This window comes from Scophthalmus maximus, chromosome 17 (assembly GCF_022379125.1).
Source record: "Scophthalmus maximus strain ysfricsl-2021 chromosome 17, ASM2237912v1, whole genome shotgun sequence".
Lineage (NCBI taxonomy): Eukaryota > Metazoa > Chordata > Actinopteri > Pleuronectiformes > Scophthalmidae > Scophthalmus > Scophthalmus maximus.
This window is the reverse complement of record NC_061531.1, coordinates 2,538,061-2,555,000: the sequence shown is the minus strand read 5'-3', so window position 1 is coordinate 2,555,000 and position 16,940 is coordinate 2,538,061. Positions and strand designations below refer to the sequence as shown.

General features: G+C 44.9%; 1 protein-coding gene across 2 annotated transcripts; it reads right to left on the bottom strand.

Annotated features, from left to right (window-relative positions):
* Positions 1-3,992: 3,992 nt before the first annotated feature.
* On the bottom strand, positions 3,993-10,676 carry hoxb8a (homeobox B8a). 2 transcript variants are annotated; one of them, XM_035616292.2, is made up of 2 exons: positions 9,630-10,676; positions 3,993-4,483 (listed from the first exon to the last, which is right to left on the bottom strand). In XM_035616292.2, exons 1-2 carry the CDS (start codon positions 10,060-10,062, stop codon positions 4,086-4,088), a joined length of 831 nt encoding a protein of 276 aa, XP_035472185.1. In that variant the 5' UTR covers positions 10,063-10,676; the 3' UTR covers positions 3,993-4,085. The 2 variants fall into 2 exon arrangements, with proteins under 2 accessions (XP_035472185.1, XP_035472186.1); XM_035616293.2 differs by having other exon boundaries at positions 3,993-4,480; positions 9,630-10,674.
* Positions 10,677-16,940: the final 6,264 nt, after the last annotated feature.

Below are 16,940 nucleotides of genomic sequence, written 5' to 3'. Positions count from 1 at the left end.
GACACATCACTGATTCCATTATAAATTCCGAATCGGGGAAAAAAAAAAGAAAAAAAGGGAAGCAGCAGATTTAGCGTAACTGATGGCATAAGTGACCGCGTGTTTCTGTCCAGGGCTTTTCACTATAAATAACCTCAGGTCTGATTAGTTATGTTGCCTGGCTCCGGCTCCCATGCAGCCACCAGAGGAGACTCACTTGGCACGCAGGTGCCGGGCTCCCGTGCTTACATGTGACCTTTTCCCGCAGCACTGAGTTCGGCCGGATAAAATATCTGTGCGAAATGTAATGTTTAACAGACCAAAGCGGGGCTGTGCACTGTACGTGCGTGCGTAAAAACACACCGATATTTGAGTTTTACTGACGGGAATGAAGCGGGGCGGTTACATGATTAGAAAGAGACGTTTTGTTTGTTTAATAAACAAACTGAAAGAACCGTGGACGCGCTCCCATAAAATCCACTTTTCGCTTATGAATGCCTTCAAAATGTATTGCTTTTCTTTCTGCACACCGGAAAGAGATGTGAGCAAATCTTGTCCTCGTGGTGCCATAAACGTTATTTACCCTTCCGAAAGGCCAAGCGTCATATCGCTGTTTCACACGGTTAGAAATGTGGATTCGATTGGGCGGCTAGTGCAATTAGTCCACATCCCCCTGGGCAGACGTGTCTCCGTTCTTACCATATAATATCACATATTTGACACGTACACTGGTTTATATGCAGTAAACACATCAACAATAATCAATGGTGAGTTCTATTTTCATCAGCTTTGAAAAACAGATTCAAGGTTGGTTTAGGTGGCCCCCTAAAAGTTCAGGTTAACTACTACGGTTTTAGGTTGTTTCATAATTTGTAAATTTGTTTAGGAGTCTGCAACTAATGGACTATCGAATATAAAAACTAAAGAAAGATTTTTGCAATGGTTCTTCATGTTGTAGCCTTATCATTTCGACAACAATCCCTGCAACTTAAATGTCCCTGTCTTCAGATAAGACCCACAGGATTCCCCAGTTTCCTCCTCTAAAGCGGAATGGAATAAGACCACTCTCAAAAAAAAAAATTCGCCTGTGATTTTAACAAAGCTTTGGTTAAGGGAAAGAAGATGGCTTGGCTTGAAATAGGCCACTGGGGGTTCTCCCTAAGGTTAGACGATCTTCATGTTTACAACAGCACGTGGTGGAGGTTATGGAATGGTCATGGTCATGGTGAAAAGGGAAAGAAACAGCAATGTCCCTGTTGGAGTACGATAGTTTGACGACCAGTCCTTCCACACTCACCTGTATGATCTCTAGGGCTTCGTCACATCAAAGAAAACATGTGGTTCGGGGGCATTTGTGGAAAATACTAATGTCTCACATGACAGCCAGCTACACTCGACAATAAACCTATGGGAATCGTAATAAGCTGCGTGCACGGACAGCCTGTAATGTTGTCTTTTTCATCCGTGGGCAGTCTCCATTTAGAGGGGCCTTGTGTCCAAATGTATTTTTAACGGCTGTATTATTATATTGTGTTCGCATATAGCGCATAATCAAGTATCTGGGTAAGGTAATTAGCCTACATGTGTAGTTCTGTGTGTGAGGGGGGTCAAATGGGGCCCAGCGTCAAAACATTGCCCCAGGGCCCCATAGATGTTGAATCCAGGCATTCACTAATTCAGCTTTAGAATCTCATTTTAGCATATTCTGATACATTTTTAATTCCAGATATTAAATGCCCTTCCCCCCGACATGATATGGTATGTAATATTGTATAGATGTATTACAAACCAACCAATAGGCGTCCATAGAAACAAAAATGTAAAGTGGCATCAGTGTCATCCATGAAGTCCAGGTTACCTTTTAGAAGAAGTGTGGTTGTATAATATTATCTCTGTCTGTGCAGGGAGTGTGTTACGTAATTTACTGTGCAGACGCAGCGTTGTATCATTTTGGGTTACAAGACAACTCTTGTCAACATTCTGTCACACATTTCCAGCAAATGTGTTCACACACTGATGTGATCTCTTTTGCAGCTGTTGGCCACGTCCACAGTAATAAGTATTAGTGTTAAAATGTATCACATTTGCCACAATTGAATTGTTACAGATCGTTTGAATAATAGGGCGTTTCCTGTGCATGTAGGCAGTAGCATTGTAAAGACAACAAATTGAGCAACGTTTGGAATTCGTTGAGGTCATGGGATAGCAGCTTAATACTAAACTCCAAGAGCAGCTCTTTATGAGTGGATCAAAGTTGTTCAGTGAGAAAGTCAAATAGGTCCATCACTGGCAACATATGTTTACACATAATGATATCAAGGCAGAACTAATTGCAACGACATTGTTCCTGAATTGCACTATTTCATACTTTATCTTGGGCACATCTTTGAACAAACCCATGTAGTGGACCCGTGTGTGTCTGCGTCAAAACGTCTCTTTACTCAGTGAAGAAAAAGAGCATGTGTGCGCGTCTCTGCCTGTCTGACTGCTGTCACCCGGTGGATGCGGGTGAAGACAGCGGCATCTCACGTGTCAAACCCTGTGCTCCCCTGGAGGATCTGGACCCCCCCCCCCCCCTGTCACAGAAGGCCCCTGAGCACTTTCCCCCAACTCAATGGCTGTAAACTCGATCAGAAGAAATATCCAGCGGCGCGCTACAAACACTGGGATTCCCCCTGAAGTCGGAGTCGTAGGCACCACGTCCAGGCTGCGTGAACGTGTGAATGTGAACGCTCGGTGTTTGATCTCCCCATATGGAAACGATCCGACCTCAAGTCGTCATCGTGATGATGATGGAAGGCAGTGTATACAGGCCTGTAATAATGTAAGTGGAGGTGGAGGACCGGGGCCATAAATAAAGCCATGTTTGGATAAGATGTGGACTGTGTGTGTGTGTGTGTAGGACTCAGTGTGTATTGGTAGACTGTGGGGGTGTGAGGGTTGAGCGGGGTGTGTGGGGGGGAGACTTCCGAGTCAAGGCTTTAATGTTTGGCCTCGTGAACTGAACGGGTTTATCAGTCTGGGTGCTGACAGAGTGTGCAGAGAAGAGAGAAGGATGAAAGGAAAAGGAAAGGAAGCTATTTCTCGTCTTTCTTTCTATCCCACGTTCTGATTATTTAAAACTTGAGCAACACGTCTCACTTTAATTTCCACTCGAACGATCACTGTTAATGAAGCTGAAGTGTCATAAATTCCACCCTAATAACACCACTGACTCACAGTAGAACTCTTCACATTAAATGCAGAGAGCAACATTTTTATTGCATTTTTTTCTCGTTTTTTTTATTTTTATGAATGTTTCTTTTTTATATTCTGCACTGTGCGCATGCTTTTTACCCAAAAGAGAAAAAAGAATGACAACATAAAACAAACACCATCAATCAGAGAACGAACTAAAACGACAGTTAGAGTGTGTAAAAAAGAGACCCGACCCACTAAATGGCATAAATAGGCAGTTTCATGTTGTTGGAAAATGTCATTAATTGCTACGTCATCATCGTCATCATCAATCATTACCATAACAACAACAACAACAACATATAAGTGAGAAGTACAGTAAAAAGTGCACCGTCATCATTTTTTAACTTAAAAACTATACAGCTGCCAAAGATAAAATTGTTAATGATAAACTTCTAACAATATAGAAATGTTTCCACGATAATTGTTCCACAAAGAAATGAAGCTATATTTTTTCTTTATTTTTTGTTTGTTTTAAACACTAGAGTTAGCTATGTTTGTTTGACTTGGATTGACCCCTCCCCTCCCGCCAATCAATATCTTTTTTATTAAGTTCATGTTCTTGCTTCATTGGATTTTTTTTTTCATCCTCCCGCTGTTTTCTACAGTCAGCTAACAGCGGCGCGAGGCCCCTCCAGTCCGTCCAGCTCGCCGGCCGCCATTTTGGAGACTCACGTTTCCTTCCATGGATTGGATCCTGGAGACGACTGGGCAGTCCAGTGGCCTCAAGTAAGACTAAAACAACAACCCCACCCCACCCTCCCTCCCACCCTCACCGCTTCCTGTCCAACATTTACAACCTCATTGTCCCCATCTCTCTCCCCTCCTCATCCTTCTCCCCCATCCGATGCAATCCACCGCTTTCCTTCTTACATTTGCTTGTGGGGTTTCTCGCAGCAATCCTCAATCACGGGGGCCTGTGGTCCCGCCGTGCCTGCCACCGCCACCGAGCCTCCTCCACCTTCGTCCCCTCCACTTTCTCCACTGGCTCCTCCACCCTCGTGTAGTTCCTTCTCCCTTCTTTCCCGCTCAACCGCCTCCTGCTCGCTCTTGCTGCTGGGGAATTTGTCCTTGTTGTTCTCCTTCTTCCACTTCATCCTCCGGTTCTGAAACCAGATCTTGACCTGCCTCTCCGTCAGCGCCAGCGCGTGCGACACCTCGATGCGACGTTTCCGGGTCAGGTAGGGGTTGAAGAGGAACTCCTTCTCCAGCTCCAAGGTCTGGTAACGGCTGTAGGTCTGTCGGCCACGCCTCCGTCCCGCAGCTACTGGGGGGGGGGGGGGGGGGGGACATGGGGGGTTGAAGTGGGTTATTAGAGACAGATCTGCATTCTCTACACATGGTCATATTGGCATGACATATAACCCAAAATTGACTATGATCAAATAGGGAAAAGCCAATGAATTGTTTGGAAGAAGGCACGTTATTTTTGCTTCATGGGAAAATTGTTTAAATATATGTTCATTACCATGCAAGGTCAGAAAGTACTAAAATAATAATAAAACTGCAATAGAACCAAGCTGACATCATATTCCCATGACCGCAGAACTTTCAATTTACAATTATAATAATTCTTTTTTTATTATTATTTTTTTTTTTTCATCACATGTGCATTGCTGAAACAAAACACAGCTTGGCCCATTCCTTTGAAAACGGTTCAGCTAAATTGTTGAATTGATTTCAGTTGATGACAACCAAAACATTGTCAGTTCATTAACTAATCATTTCAACAAAATATTCTCTTTTTTATGCCATGGAACAACTGTCAGTGTGACATTAAGAAAAGTGGAAACTTGATGGTTGGAGTTCGAGGTTAATTGTACTGAATGGTGGTAGAGGGTGATCTAAATTTAGCCTCCAATGACTTTGTGTGATATATGTTTATATGGAAATACATATGTTTCTGTGTGTGCGCGCGTTTTCTTGTGTCTGTCGTACGTTGGGATGTGAAATAATTCCACATGTGAATGTGTTGTACAAGATCATTTGGTCCTCATGTGACTTTAATGTCCAGGAGTCCCATAAAGGATATCTCGCTCTCTCTGTCTCTCCCCACTTCTACTCTTTGGATGTAAGTCCACCAGGAACCTAAACCGCGCGATCAGCTGCAGTCAGTGTCAAAACTCTCTCAAAACAAGTCTACTGAGTACTCACAAGAGTGCGCATGAATACTTGATGCTATAAATACAATGTAAATACGTTTGAAAAGAGTGAAATGATCCCGAGTTGACTCCAGTGACAAACACACTATTTTCATCAGAAATACCCCAGTGCAAAAACAACGTGGGGTGAACACGAAGACAAACGACTCATTAAAAAACCAAACAGGTAATTTACTGCGTTGCCTCTTTTGTTCCTGTTCCTGGCGCAGACTGAGGACCCGCTACAGACACGCAATATTAAAATGCTTAATACTTAATACACGCTCACAAGACCAGATGTGACGTACAGATAGAACCATTCACTTGAATTGTGTGAACCAGAATAGCACAGTCAGTTAGAAAATATTTGATCCTGTCTACTCAAACTGGGAGACTGGACAACTGTATGCTTTCAATTGCGACGATTGTGATGGCAGAGCTGAAAATATGAACACATTTCAATAATAAAGAAAATAACACATGCCGCATGTGATTTCCCTCCTTTAAAAATCAACTCTGCTCCCAGACTAGAAATTGTTCCATGTAATGAGGGGGGATAAAAGTCAAAGTGTCTGCAGACCGATACTTTGCACATTTGTGTAAGTGATTACATTTCCATTCGGGTGTTTCTCTTTTATTGTTGTTAAATAAAACCTGTGATAATAAAAAAAGACGTGCCGCCTCTAAAATGTGATCATGCATTATTGACAGGTTTAGATCGATCAGTGTTAATAACCCTAAAACGCAGCAGCGCAAAGGGAACACGCACTACAACGTACTTAAAATGAACTGAATTAAAATATGTTTAATATGTTTTTTACAATATGTTTTTTTCCTACATGTAGGCCGGATGATTGGATTATTTGGCGCTCCGTGGTCCAAACAGACTCCCCCACCTAAAGTGTCTGTCTCTCTCCCTCTCACTCTGCAGGACACTGGGGTTTCAGGATCAAATTATGGGAGAGGGCTGTGACTTTGATGGAGTCACATTCTGTACATGATCACATTACATCATGTTAAAGCCTGCGGCTAAACGGTGGAACGCCCCGTAATCCTGCCACGAGCTCGCGTCCTGCAGGATGGTTTCTTCCTTTGTAGAGAAAGTGATTGCGGCTTCTCTCGGTGTCATTAGATTCCCGCATATTTTCCATCCGTGGGCAAAGAGCTGCCATTTATGTAGAAGCATGGAGAAGAAGGAGAAGACAAGGGAGCCTTTATGGAAATGCATGGAACTTGTAAAGTGATGTAAATGTCTCGTATGTGTTGTCTGTTACGGGGCCGGCGCAGTGATTTCGTGCCATAGAGACTGGAGGGAAGTGAGCGCCACATTTACTGCTGTCACCGGCCATGAATTAAGGGGAAATGGGAAACACTTTCCTGGATACAATAACAGCACGGACGCTTTGATCCAAAGGGCTTTTGATGGAGCAACATACACAGGGAATTTAACCCCCAACCCCTCGGCTGCGTCACTGCATCACACCGAGCTATCATATATCTTGTGGATCAAACAAGCTTTGGAGGGATAAATCCTAATTCTTTTCATTTATTTGACATTTCCCTGTGTCAACGTGAGCTAAATGACTACACGCTGTTTTATTGTTTGAGGAAACCATACGAGCATTTAGTATTATGACACGTTTTTTTTTTTATATGAAACCTTCACAAACCAATTAAATAAGCCCTAAACAAATGCAGGGCACTTGGCAGTTGACATTTTGGTGGAAGCAGAAACGAGGTTTCCGGTCGTCAACAGATGCCAGTGAGAGCCAGGCTAAAATGCACTAATACCATTACTGACGTGCATTAATTCTTCAGACTAATCAGATTTTTCATTCTCGCGTTTAAGGTCGTACAGAAGAAATAATCTATGAATATTTCCAGCCATAGCGATTAAAGCCATAAAACTGGCTCATATTCAGGCAAAGTCGGATATTAAACCTCGAGCTTGGGGGGGCAGTGAGCAGGAGCGTCCTTCGGCGCTGGTTATTACATAAAAAGGGTGAGGAGGTGTGGAGCGGGGTGGTATTCCTCTTTATAACACAAATTATGAAATGTGCACCCTCATTAAAGGGAAATTTCCGAGGTAAACGTGATAGCCCACCTCCGCCGCTGCGCTCCATCCTCCCGCTCCACCCAATAAAAGCATCCCGCCTTTTTTCTGCTATTATAACTAATAAATCCTGACACGGAGAAAGGACAATATCCCCGTTTGAACCGCGTAAGGGCGCACAGAGCGTCCCCGGACCGTAGCGGGGCCGATTTGCGGGAGTTAACGCGCCTGCTTTCCTGCCCAGACTCGACTCTTCGACCCCCAGAGGAGAGTATTTAGCTGCCTGCAGCCGTGGGGGTCGGCACGCCGTTAACTTTACAGTCTGACCCGTGGACCAATCATTGTCATCGCCGGTTAAAAAGTCGCCAAAGAAGTCGCCCTTCAGCCACCGCGTCTGCACGAGTGTGGCCCGTCGTATACGCAAAGCTGCGAGTGATTTGAAAAACCTCTGCGAACACAAGGGTAGCAGGGGGAGTCAAGTACCCGGGACATATAACAGAGGCTTTAAAGATGTAAACGATGACAATTTACAGGCGCGGACAGCAACAGCTTCAGCACAGGCACAAGTAGGCACATACTTGCTGGGAGCCACCGACGAGGAATTGCTGCAGGGGGAAACAAAGTGCTCATATCTTATTACAGCGGCACGTAAATAGTAAACGATCTGCTGTTACTACTGTTTGCTAAGCAGGTGCAGAGAAAGCTGCTCTACGTGAACACACGCCCGCTCTGTTGTTTAGTAATGGATTATTATTATTATCATTTTTTTTCCTTTTTATGATGTAATCACGAAGCCACAAAAGTCTTGTACAGATCATAACCCGTCTGCGGTGCACTTCAAAATAGAATTAAATATAAAACACAGCCAACAACATAAACAATAAACTATCTCTCTCTCTCTCTCTCTCTCACACACACACACACACACACACACACGCACACAGCAGCAGCAGCACAGCACAAGAAATATGGGCTCAAACAAAATAGGCTACTATACATGTCAATCCATTGACTTCTATCTCTCTCTCTCTCTCTCTCTCTCTCTCTCTCTCTCTCTCTCTCAATCTCCCTCTCTCTCCTCCCCTCGCGCACAATCAGTGCTAGTGTTGTATTGCTTTAAGCCATCAACTATAAACCGCGCGTCCATATAATGCAAATCATTTCTAAAACCACATTTTTTTAATCCCCTTGTGTGATTTATAATCTTCACTGCTTAAACCAATCGGGCCCAATCCATATTCCCAGGCTGTGTTTGTGCGTATACGTGTGTATGCGTGCGTGCGCACGTACCCGTGTGCACACAGAGTACCACTAAGTCTTCACGTATTCAACACACAGACACACGCAAGACAAAAACGCTCACCAAAAGCACACGGACAGGGATCATTTTGCCATATGAGTTCAGGGATCAGACCTGGGAGTTCACACATCTCACACACACACTGCAGCTGAAATACCTGCTTTTCGCTTTGTTCCCTACACACACACACACACACACACACAGACACATGCACGACCTCCGTCTTTAACCCTGTGGGGAACTGACCACCGTGTAGCCAAATACAGTGTAGCCAGACCACAGGCAAGTCGTAAAAGCAAAAGAAAACAAAAAAAAAAAAACAGGGCAAAAGAAAACAGTGAAAGTTTAACCCGAGTCAGAGCAATGTGTCTAAATGAGATCACATCAAACGGCTCGTTCCCATCTGCTCGGAGCCGCAGCTCCCTGCTTCCTGCGAAGAAGTTCAGTCCTCTCTCCCCCGAAGCCCCTCCACCAACTCTTGCCTGTGTTCTCTCTCTATCCCTCTTCGAGCTCCCATCTCACCGTCGATTCTCTCAGCACTATATGACCGGGGCAATTAAACCGTAAAGCTATTCACAAGTTTCGGTGCTGCCAATAAAACCATAAACGCGCTTTTGTCTCCCACTTTGAACGCAGGAAGCGCTAAATGCCCTCCTTAAATTCATGCTTTTAAAACAACGTTTTCAACTTGCTCTCCACCCACTGTGTGTGTGTGTGTGTGTGTGTGTGTGTGTGTGTCTCTCTCTCTCACTCTCAGTGTGTCTACATTTTCTATCTAACCCTGTCTGAAGGATCAGCTTCTCTCCCGAGGTGGACACCTTTTTGGAGGACAGCTAATTTTGCACGATGTAGGGTACTTTGAACAAGTCAGGGGCTCGAAAGAAAACAACCCCTGTAGTCAGTCTCGCCTCTTCCTCACCTTGCGGCCTCATCCAGGGAAAGAGCTGCGTCGGCGAGGGGCTCTGCTCGGTTCCCTCGGCGTCCTCGCCGCCGAGCCCCGGTGCACCTCCCAGTTTACAGTCGCTGTACTGGACCAGATCCGCGTCTTGGGCCCCGAAAAGCGTCTGTCGTTGCAGGGCGTCATATCCGTAGAAGTTGCCCGGCTCGCCGTGGCATGTGACCGCGCAGGGGCTCTGCTGGTACGGGTTGCTGGGCAGCGTGGAGGCGCTATGGTGGTAGAAGTCCTGGATCTGCGGAGCGTGCTGGAAGGTGGCCCCGGAGCCCGGGCCGTACACCACGGTGGGCCGGCTGCCGGCTAGGTCCTGCGCGAAACCGCACTCGTAGTAGTTCGGGCGTAACGAGTCCCCGCTTTTATATTTAGAGAACAGCGAGTTGACGAAATATGAGCTCATCTTTGTTCTCGTTTTTTGTTTGTTGTTGTTGTTGTTTCAGTTTGTGTTCGGCTGGGCAGAGTCAGAGTGGAGCTCGGAGGGAAGCGACCGGTGGCTCTCGCCTATGTTTTCTTTTTGTTCTGCCTCGGTCGCGCGGTTCGAGGCAAAGGGACACAGAAGGGGAGAGAGAGACGGAGGGGAGGGAGACTGGGAGAAAGTGAGGCAGGTTCTGCCGCCGGTGTCCGTCACCGCTGTTGTGGTGTTTCCCCCCTCACGGCCACAACAGACGAGCCGGTCGCGACGTGAGTAACGGTAACGGCAGCAAGCCAGTGCAGCAACAGCCACCACCACCGCCGCAGCCACAACAACAATCACAACAATCGCACCGACTCCATAAAATCTCCAGCGGGGAAGAAGAAAAAGAAGATGAAGGAGGACAAGAAGGAGAAGTAGAGGAGGACGGGCTCGTGCGCATCACAATTCCGGTGCGCCGTACGCGGGAGCCCTGTCGAGCTCTCAAACGGGTTTTCCGTGATTTACTCCTCTGCAAATGAGTTGTTTCATATTTTCTCCCTCTCTTCCTCTCTCCCTCTCTTGCTCGCCCCCCCCCCCTCCTCTTTCTCTCTCTCTCTCTCTCTCTCTCTCTCTCTCTCTCTCTCTCTGGCTCTCTGACGCGCGCTCTCCCCCTCTCTTTCTCTATCTCTCTCTCCTTCTGGTGTGTGTGTCGGTTTCAGGGATAATTTGCATCTATTATCAGGTCTTCATCCCATTGGCTTTTCTACGCACATAGACAAACTTGCACGAGTGCACACACACACACGCGCGCGCACACACACACACACACACACACACACAGACAAACACACACACACATAGAGTCTATTACACTTTTTTCTTCTTCTTCTGTTGTTTTTTTACGCCTGTACCCACGTCGTCTCCAGGAGTTCCGCGCGCCTGTGATAATGCAACGGAGTAAAGAATGAAGGCAGAGAGGGGAAGAAGAGAAGAATTAGAAAAAATAGACAAATAAAAAATCATGAAGCCAAAGAGGAGGATCAATTGGCGGGTAGTTCTGTTGCTTTGCATATGGTGTGGTATGAAAATGAACATAAGCACACACACACACACACACACGCACACACACACACACACACACGTACACAAACACACACGTGCACCATTACTGTTCCAGCCAAAACAAAATGAGATGGATTTTTTAAAACCTTTTTTAAGATGTGATTGAGTCGAAGATGGTGGTGGTGGTAGGTGTGTGTGTGTGTGTGTGTGTGTGTGTGTGTGTGTGTGTGTGTGTGTGTGTGTGTGTGTTTAAGAGCATCTTTCTATCTCTGTCATTGATTGCTCTATCTCATTTCTCCCTGTATCCTTAAAGGAGAGCGCGGGGCTGCATGGGAATAAGACACGGAAATGCCAGGGAACATGGGGATAAAAGGGGGGTTGGGTCGGGGGGCACCGTGGGAGAAAGGGAGAGAGACTGAGTGGAGGGGATAGTGCTTCCTAATTGCAATCGGTTTAAACAAGTACAGGCCAATAAATGTAATTGATGTTTTAAACCCCAAAATCGGAGCGCATTCCCCGCCCTCCATTCCACCCCTGTCTGCCACTGGTGGTCAGCGGCGGGGGCCCGGAGCGCACGCTTCTTGATCATGGTAAACTTTCATAAATATGATCCCCATAAACATGTAAGGAGGGCGAGGGAGGGTAATATCCTAGGACAAAGTGGCTGTAAACGCTTTAACAAACTACGAGGCTCCATAAAGCGGACGGGCCGTGTTTGCTTGTTTACGTCCACGCAGCAGAGAATCAAAAAGGGGGGTTCCTTTACGACGCGCCCTTTGCGAGACCGGAGGCCGTAAACGCCTCATCCTTGGCCGGTATTTAATGGTCATTTTCGTCCTGTTTTCCATACGGCTGCGATCCTCCCGGTTCCAGCGGGGGTATGAGGGAGGGTTTATCTAACGAGGGATAAGTTGTGAGAAGGTTAAGCTCGGCCTTGTAGAACAGTCGGGGCTCGTATAAGGCAAGATGGCCTGAAGTGCAGCGATTAGCCCAAAAAGACTCAACTGTTGAGTTGTGCCTTCTTCGACAGAGCCTCCGTTTGTGTCTGTACCGCAGGCATGAAACCTACCGACCAATCACACACGAGGAACTGGTGGCGCAGGCTCCTGTAATTACAGCTGCAGAATCAGGAGTTCATTCTCATGATTGTCGTAATATCATTTTGTTTCGGAGCTATGCTGCGCGCTAACATCCACCAAATAAAAATGTAATTATCTGAATGTAATGTATTGCATTATACAACTCAGACACGAGAGGCACAAATGTAGCCAGGAGCCGCTCCAATTAAGCACTGTTGTGGTAAATCAGCTGGTTGTGAGCGCGACGTTCTGAGGAGTAATGTCCGCGGCATTTTTCCAAATTTATCACTGTGATCTTATTGAAACTTTCACGAAGTGTTTTACACTCCCAATGAAGAAGCGTGAGGCTGTTGTCTGCCCCACCCGCCTCCCAATACAAGTCTGACCCATGCGTCTGAGGAAGTGTCTGCGCGTCCCCGCTGTCAAAGCCAGGCCACTAAATTAGAAGGCCGTCATCGCGGCATTCCTGAAGGACACAGAGAGGTGTCACGCAACCACCTCAGTGAATGTTAGAGACGCACACAGCGGTAAACAACTGCGCCCACACTCGCTGCGGTGCCTCCGGAGCAGAAAGACGCACCAGAAAACCGGGTTTCACCTCACGCGTCTTCGTGCGTCACGTCCTCCGCGTAAAATCTACGCGTATTAAAACATTCCACAACTGGTGAGAACTGATTTGACTGTAGGCTATGATATGCGCAGTTAATTGCCTCTGTGTATCTTATGTGCGCATTTTCCACTTTGCCTGAGGAAAAGAGATGATGCTGTCTATATGCATGCCTGCATAGACAGCTGAGTAGAGCGGCAAAACGTTTAAAAATGGTGCGTCCTTGGTGTGATTTCTGGACCAGAAAAAATAAACATTTCCTGGCAACCTATACATTTCCTGCACGCCTACGGGTTATTATTTTCCCAAGGCCTCAACCCTTCCTCTTCATCCCCATGTGCGCTGTGGAAACGACCCGCTGCTGCCTTCGAATTGTCAGGATGTTCTGCAGCAGAGTCAAAGAGGTGGCTTCGTCACCTCACTTCTACTTTTAAAAAAGACCACCTTTAAAATACATTAAGAAGAGGAATACTGCGAGTTTGACCCCATTAAAGGATCATGCCACATGCGTCTGCCACGGATGCGTGCAAAGCCTCGGGCAAGCCCCTGCCTTATCGGTGGAGCAAGGGCGCCATCAAGCGGTCTTTATCAGTGAGGCCGCGGGCTCACGGGGAGTCGACCTGGAACCGGAGAGTGTGAGGTTTATTTAAGTCCGCATATGAAGCCAAATGTGCTGTTTTAAATGAAACAGCAATTTGGAATCGGAGGTCGGATGTGAGGGCTGGTTTGGGATTTGTGGGAGTGAAAGGAAGGCAATACAAGTGTGTTACATCGAAAAGTCTGACAGGAAGTAGGATGAGAAAACGCATTAATATAAACTTTACACGGTATATGCTGCACTCCGAGCTCAATTTGGGGGCTCCTATAATGGTTTATTTTCAATATACGCCAATTTTTTTCATTTAATTAACAAAATAAAAATAAAGATCATGTAAATGTATAATTGTTAATATGACAGTTTGCGCATTTGTTTGTAACTTGGAAATACACCTATGATGCGTGTATAGCCTGTCACATTGTGTCATGTTGACTTTTCAGTGGGTTATGAACAATTCTCGCGAGAAGTGTTCACTTTACTAACGATCTGTTTTTCTGTCCTTTATAAATTATTATTTATTTTTAACCCCTAGCCTATTTTTTGTCATTATCGCCACTTATTGTTACTATTAATAATAATCAAATGACTGTTGATAGGAATAACAACAACAACAAAAAGTTAAATCACTAGTACAAATCAATACAATAGGCATTTTCCTGTATCATTGTGTTGGAGCGCATACTACTGGTATTTATGTATTGATTTTTACTTCATAGTCTTCTGATAACAACTTCTGGTAACAACCCCCCCCCCCCCCCCCCCCCCTCTCTGACGATAAGAATTTAAGATTTTGCATGAATAAAATTGAATTCATTCAGTTGAATTCCATATGATGAAAAAAAAAATCATCAACAAATGATTGTTGTTGCAGCGGCATCACACATATATTAACATCAACTTTTATATAGCCTACATACGAGATGGTCTTTATGTATAAACGTCTATATTATATTTATTTATTTTGTATTTCCTGACTGCTTAAATTAATTTAAAGACCAAAATGAAGTGTCACTGCAACACATACACACACACACACACACACACACACCATGATGATGGTGTTTGTGTGTTTGTGTGTGTGTGTGTGTGTGTGTGTGAGTGTGTGTGTGTGTGTGTGTGTGCAGGCTATAAACAGTAGAAAGCTCAGTTTCACCCCTGTCAGGCTACTGTGTCGGCCTGTAGGCCCCAGAAGAAGCCTGGGAGCCGGCCACTGCGCACTCTCTCCGACTCTCTGACGGAATCTGCTGTCTGGGTGTGTTTGGGATGTTTTTGTGGGGTAGAGCAGTTGGGAGATCTGAGAAAGACAAAAGGAGGCCCGATAACAAGCACACATATACACACACACACACACACACACACACACACACTCTCACACACACACACACATACACACACACACACACACATACACACACACACACACACACACACACACACTCACACACGCACACACGCACACACACACACGCACACACACACACACACCATAAAACCATTAAACTCCCAAAGCTGAAAGGAGGAGGAAGAAGAGGAAAGAGACTCGTCCTCTGTCCCACACTTGAAGAAGCACCAAAAAAAATTAACGAAATTGTTTTGTCATCTTCTCGGCAAATCTTTGCTCTCCAAACACCAATTTCTGTCATTTCCTCGCAGACCCTGGCCCCTCCGCCCCTGTCAGGTCTAAAAAAGACTAATAGGTGACCGCAGTCTGGAGCCTTATACTAATATTTTCGCTCTCCCTCGGTCTTCAGCTCCTATCAGTCCCATTACAGCCTCCAAATAAATTAGAGCAGGGGAATTTGAAACTTTTCCTCTAATATTTCCTCTCTGTGTATCTTTCTTCACCCCCCCCCCCACCCTTTTCTCTCGGCGTGTTTGCTTTACAGCCGTTTAGTTCTTAACCTTCAGAAATTTATACGCTATAAACTTTTATTGCCGTCATATTCTTTTATTGCACCTTGCACCGCATTGAATCCTCTTTCTCTCTCCTCCGCTCTCCTTTTTCCCTCTTCCTCTTCACAGTTTTTACAACAGTCGGCGGCGGCTCCATTCAACCCGCACGCATCCGCTCCAGCATCCCCCCCCCCCCACACACACACACACACACCCCCCAATCCAACCCACCCCTTCTCTTTTTCACCCGTGAGCTCAGACACCCGGTGAGAGCAGCACATCCTGCTCCTCGCGTGCTGTTTGTTTCCTTGCTTGAAAAATACGAAGTGTGCAAAACAACTGGCGTGAGAAAGAAGAAGAGGAGGGGGAGAAGGAAGAGAGAGAGTGAGCGAGCCACTGGAGCTTTAATGACCTAAAGGGAGAAATACTATCACATCGTTGTTGTTTTTTTGCTCTTTTCTATTTCAAATAAAACAAACAAACGAAACCAACTCCCGGCGGCCCTTTTCTGCTCTGACCGGCGCAATACACTTTGCGGTTTTACAATTACAGAAGAAATAATAAATGCAGGGCGCCTCGTATCTCCTGCGAAGCTCCGCCGGGCGACACGCTGCAAGAAATCAAACGCGCGTGAGATGCGTGTCTGCGCCGCGCACTTACTGTGAACGCAGATGGATGTAAATCATTTGGAGGAAAAGGAGCGATCGGTCGTGGAGCCGCTAAGATAGTTTTCAGAGTAATGCGCCAACAGGGGCGACCTGCACCCAAACATTGTCTGCGACAAGTGGAACTATTTACCTTTAGCTGTTTCCTACATACTTTATAATATTATTACTATTATTATTATTATCACTATTATTATTATTATCATTATTATTATTATTATTATTATTATTATTATTATTAGTAGTAGTAGTAGTAGTAGTAGTAGTATTAGTAGTAATAGTGGTAGTAGTAGTAGTAGTAGTAGTTTCATTATTATTATTATTATTATTGGCTCCTCCTCGACCCTTAAATCATGAAGCGGTATTGACGATGGGTGGATAAATGATTACTGTTAATAATACGTTTAATTAAATACGATTTAATTTCTAATTTTATTCAAGCATTTAATAACAAGAACCTATTCATTAGTTTTTTTAATTGTGTGTGTTATCATTGCAAAAAGGTTTAAACCATTGTAAAAAAAAGACAATTCCTACAGGTATTAATATTACTATATATATATATATATATATATATATATATATATATAATTATTTTTTTCTTGCAAAATATTACTTACTTAGGAGCTTTTTCCAGAGTTTCCTTATGCAACCCTTCCTTCTATATTTCAAATCATTATTATTTAATTTATTATTATTATTATTATTATTATTATTATATTTATATGTTTTCTTCTGCTCCTTCAGAGGCAGCTGAAACACGTCCTGATCTGCCAGCAGTTGGCCTGCCGTTCAACTGTTAATGAGTCCAGAATGGCTGATGTGATCTGATCCATACAGCCGTTTGTATCAGCGGGACCATAACTCTCTTTGAGAAAATTTATGAATATGAATGATATTCTCTGCCGCTTGATGAATTATAGAAGCGGCGCTGTATAAAACAACTCATTCAGTGTGACAGACAGGGGAGAACCCTCTGC